A 4,696-nucleotide genomic window follows, 5' to 3' on the forward strand; every position below is an offset into this window, starting at 1 on the left:
TTGGGGGGGCAGGTTGAAGGGAGGTGGCCTGCCTGATGTTGGGGGGGCAGGTTGTTCCAGAGTTTGGGGCCCATGACTGAAAAAGCCCAATCTCCTCTGAGCTTCTTGTTTTTGGAACAACCAAAAGCAGCTGATCAGATGATCTCAGGGCCCGAGAGGAAACGTAAGGTTCCAGAAGCTCAGAGAGGTGAAGGGGTGCAAGGCCATTTAGGCATTTGAAGGTCAACACAAGAATTTTAAAAACTATCCTCGTACGAACAGGGAGCCAGTGAAGGGAGGACAGAACTGGTGTAATATGTTCAGACCTACGAGTTCTGGTTAAAAGCTGAGCAGCAGCATTCTGGACGAGCTGAAGATGTGAGATGGAGGCCTGGCTGATCCCAGCATGCAGTGCGTTGCAATAGTCCAATCGGGTCGTGACGAAGGCGTGGACTAGTTTCTCAAGGTCGGGTCTGGACAACACTGTCTTGAGTTTAGCTACCTGTCTGAGTTGGAAGAAGCTTTTTTGCAGAACAGAGTTGATTTGTTTGTCAAACTTGAAGTCAGAGTCTAAAACCCTCCCGAGATTTTTACCAGACTGCTTCAGATATGCATGAAGAGAGTCCAGGTTGACAGGATCAGTAGTGGCAGTTGAGCTAGGGCTAAAAACAATGACTTCAGTCTTCTCATCGTTAAAACTTAAGAAATTTGAAGTCATCCAGGCCTTAATGTCATCCAGACATTTTAACAGAGGGTGAATGGAGCAAACATTTGCTGGTTTCACAGGCAGGTAGATCTGACAGTCATCAGCATAGCAATGGAATGAAAGACCATGTTTCCTCAGGATGGACCCCAGTGGGAGCAAATAAGGTGAGAACAGAAGGGGTCCAAGAATCGAACCCTGTGGGACCCCACATGAAAGAGGTAATGAGGCGGATACATTATTACCAACCTTGACACAGAAGCTCCTGCCACTCAGGTATGAGCAGAACCATTCTAATGCAGCACCTGTGATCCCAACCCACTGTTCCAGCCGTGATATAAGGATACTGTGGTCAACAGGATCAAAAGCAGCAGTAAGGTCCAGGAGCACAAGTACCACAAATTGACCAGAATCGTTTGAGATCATAATGTCATTACAAACCCTCACTAAAGCTGTTTCAGTGCTGTGGAGTCGCTTAAAACCAGATTGAAAAATTATGAAGATTCTGTTCTCATTCAAAAACTTGTTTAATTGAATGAAAACTATTTTCTCCAGGATTTTGGACAGGAAGGGAAGTTTTGAGATTGGTCTGAAATTTGAGCAAGTCGAAGGGTCAAGTCCAGGTTTCTTAATTAACGGATGAACTACTGCATGTTTGAAAACATCGGGAACCACACTTGTCACAATACTACTATTTACAGTAGTAAGAACAGAGGGTCCAATCGTGGGTTTACAACAAAGACTCCAAGAACTAGCAGAAGAACAAAAGCTTTGTTTAAAACTAGTGCATGCCAGGCGGGTGATAGGTCTTCACTTCTGTTGTGTGAGTCTGTGCGTGCTGCACAACGTTACACGACAAAGAAACGCTGTAAAAGTAGCAGCAACAGATCAACACAAACCCAGAAAACAGCGGAGAGGACGCTCAGCTTGGTTTTTGTTTAATTGGAGAGTTTGAAACTCCAGCACTGCTCAGCAGCTCCTGGGTTTCTGGTACCACATCTGCTGGTTCTGATAGGACATCTCTGACTCACCTGTCCTCCTGGACTGACAGGTGACAGGATGATGTAATTGTCTCCGTTTGATGATGTCACACGAGTGCCTTTAAGCGTGGCAGTGTTTGATGAGAACACTTCCTGATCTTCCTCTTCACCCTCCTCCTCCTCCTTCCTGTCCCTCCACAGAGAACCCAGAGCCCCCAGACTGGACCGGACTCCAAAGTTCTGACCCCGCCGGTGGCCATGTTTGCTGTGGGAGGGGTGGGACAGCAATTTGTTGCCAGTTACCTTGGAAACAAAAAGGTCATTAGCATGAAGATTGCTACATCAGAGTGATGTCATCACGAGCGAGGAGTTAACACTCAGGTGTGACTCACGGTGCTGTGAGCTGGTGGGCGGAGCAAAGTTTCACACCCAGAGCTGACTTCAGGTAAACCTCTCCACACCACCATGGCGATGTGTGAGGGACAGCTCCTGAGGAGAGACGAGTTTCAGGACAAATGGACAGATGTCTCTGAGTAAATCTCAAGTGGAAACTATTCTGGAAACGACTTTTAAAAGGAACCAAAACACCGTCCGTGAGTTCTGTAGAGGTCTCAGTGACAGGCAGGTGCAGCTGTGTGGACTTACCTGACCAGGTGTGGACTCAGACAGGAAGTAGTTACCTGATGGCTTGGGCCAGGTCCACACATTTCCAGGTTTCTACAGGGAACCCATTGAGCTGCAGGACCGAGTCTCCTTGACGGAGTCCGGACTGATGAGCCGGACCGCCTGCAAACACAAACGGGTCCGATGAAATCAGGCAGAGGAGTCACATGACAGCCAGCCAATCAGGAGACTACGTCAAGGCAAGGTCATTACCTGGTCCAGCAGGATTACGTTGGACCATTGACAGTGTTAATCAGACATTGATGTGTAGCCCTCTGCTGGCTTGAGCTTTAGCTTGTGTTTATCTTCCTTTAGCTCTTAGCTAGAAGTTACCTTCAGCTAGTAAATATTTAGCTACTTTTAGCTTTAGCTAGTGTATCTTCTTTTAGCTCTTAGCTAGTATTCAACTTGTCAGTGAATATTTCGCTACTCCTAGCTTTAGCTAGAATTTAGCTTCTGTTAGTGAATATTTAGCTACTATTAGTTTTAGCTAGTACTTAGCTTCTGTTAGTGAATATTTAGCTGCTTTTAGCTATTAGCTAGTATTTAACTTTTGTTAGTGAATATTAAGCTACTCGGCTTTAGCTAGTACCATATTAAGCTTCTGTTAGTGAATATTTAGCTACTCTTATAGCTTTAGCTAATGTTTTTCTCCTCTCTTTTAGCCCGTATTCTGCCTTTTTGGATGATATTTTGCTAGTTTTAGCTAGTGTTTACCTTCAGTCAGTTTCAATTCTGTTATCACCATTTTGTTTTTACAGTCCTGATGAATCAAAGTCCAGAGCTGAAAGACAGTGGACTTTGATTGTCCCAGGACCACCATTGTCCCCCTGTGGGGATGTTTGTGAGGCTCACCAGGATCCACAGCTTGGACTCTGACTGGACCGTCGGAGCAGATCGTGAATCCAAAACCATCTTTTCCACGACTGATGGAGACCTGCAGGACAGAGTTCAGAATATCAGCTGAAACACACCAAGTCCACCTGAAGTCCACCAGCAGACCTTCAGCAGACCTTCAGCAGGTCACAACAACTTTCTCCTTTTAAAACTCTCATTTCATGTGACAGCTCCTGAGTAAGGAGGCGCTGATCCAGAACCGCTTCCTTCAGTTCTGTTGACAAAGTCTGGTCTGTTTGTGTCAGGTCCAGCCCAGAGGCCCATCTTGGTCCTGGTCTCGGAGCCGTTTCCATGACTCTGCAAACAGGGACAGAAAGGTGGACGCCTCCTGACTCTGTCCTCCTCACAAAGGAAGTTAAAGGTCCCCGAGTTCAGACTGACAGGCTGATATTAAAGTTCCTGCAGCTCCTGAGGTGACGCAGCCCGGGGTGAAGGTATTTAAGACTTGGTGTTTGGGCCTCACGGTTCTGTTCAAACAGGAACCAGAACTCCCAGCTGTGAGACAGGAGAACATTCAGAACCAGGACCAGAATCTGGACCAAACAGAGGAAATGGTCTGACTACATCCTGAGTCTTACAGTGGAAACACACTGATCCAGAGTCCAGCTCAAGACCCCGCCCCCACCTTGGTTCTGGTTTCAGTTCTGAGCAGAATGGGTCAGAACCAGTCAGAACCTTCAGATGCAACCTGAAAACAAACAGGATTCTGGTCTCTGGTGCTTCCACAGCAGAGGAACTCACTCGGTGCTGCAGGTCAAGCTGTACGACTTGTTATCAGGTTGATTGTTACAGTCAGGGCAACGATGGTTAAATATATTTAATCTATAGTCAATAATAATTGATCACTTTCATTTAACAAAATCAAACATTAACATTTTACCTTAAAAAAAAATAACCGACCTTTAGAACATGTGCACAAAAAGAAATACAAAGAGGATTCTTCATTCTAAACATTTTCATTATTGATTATCGATCAGACGTGAATGACTAAAAGCTGTCAGTCTATTAACGGTTTGGTCAACTAAGATTTTTTTTTGATTGATCAAATAATTATTGATCGATAAAAGCTGTCAGTCTTTTTATCAGTGGTCTGACAAACTAATCAGTCTCCTGATCAATCAGTTGAAAAATCTGGACTTCATTGTACGACAGCACAACCAGAAGTCCTAATATGGTCATCCTGATAAATTTGTTTCATTTTCTTTAAAAGCTGAGAGAAGAAACTGATCCTGCTGTTCAAAGAAATCATCCAGTTTAAATGTGTGTGAATTAATGACACATACACACGCATGCACACACACACACACACACACACACACACACACACGTTCATCTGTCTTATTTGGAACTATGCATTGACTTAAGTTAATTTATCATTCATTTCTGTAGACTAAACCTGACCCTAACCAGTACCAGTACACACCTAACTAACCCTAACCAGTACACACCAAACTAACCCTAACCCCCTAACCAG

The 4,696-nt window shown here is 44.8% G+C and overlaps 1 protein-coding gene across 1 annotated transcript in view; it reads right to left on the bottom strand.

Annotated features, from left to right (window-relative positions):
* LOC119413734 (regulator of G-protein signaling 3) overlaps positions 1-4,696 on the bottom strand; it is a 60,599-nt gene that overhangs the window by 20,942 nt on the left and 34,961 nt on the right. Inside the window, exons 13-16 of the mRNA XM_037680790.1 lie at positions 3,181-3,262; positions 2,343-2,448; positions 2,055-2,151; positions 1,714-1,965 (exon numbers count right to left, since the gene is read on the bottom strand). Coding sequence (XP_037536718.1) covers positions 1,714-1,965; positions 2,055-2,151; positions 2,343-2,448; positions 3,181-3,262 — 537 coding nt within the window. The remainder of the gene's footprint in view (positions 1-1,713; positions 1,966-2,054; positions 2,152-2,342; positions 2,449-3,180; positions 3,263-4,696) is intronic.

Source organism: Nematolebias whitei, chromosome 8 (assembly GCF_014905685.2).
Source record: "Nematolebias whitei isolate Nwh7 chromosome 8, NemWhi1, whole genome shotgun sequence".
Lineage (NCBI taxonomy): Eukaryota > Metazoa > Chordata > Actinopteri > Cyprinodontiformes > Rivulidae > Nematolebias > Nematolebias whitei.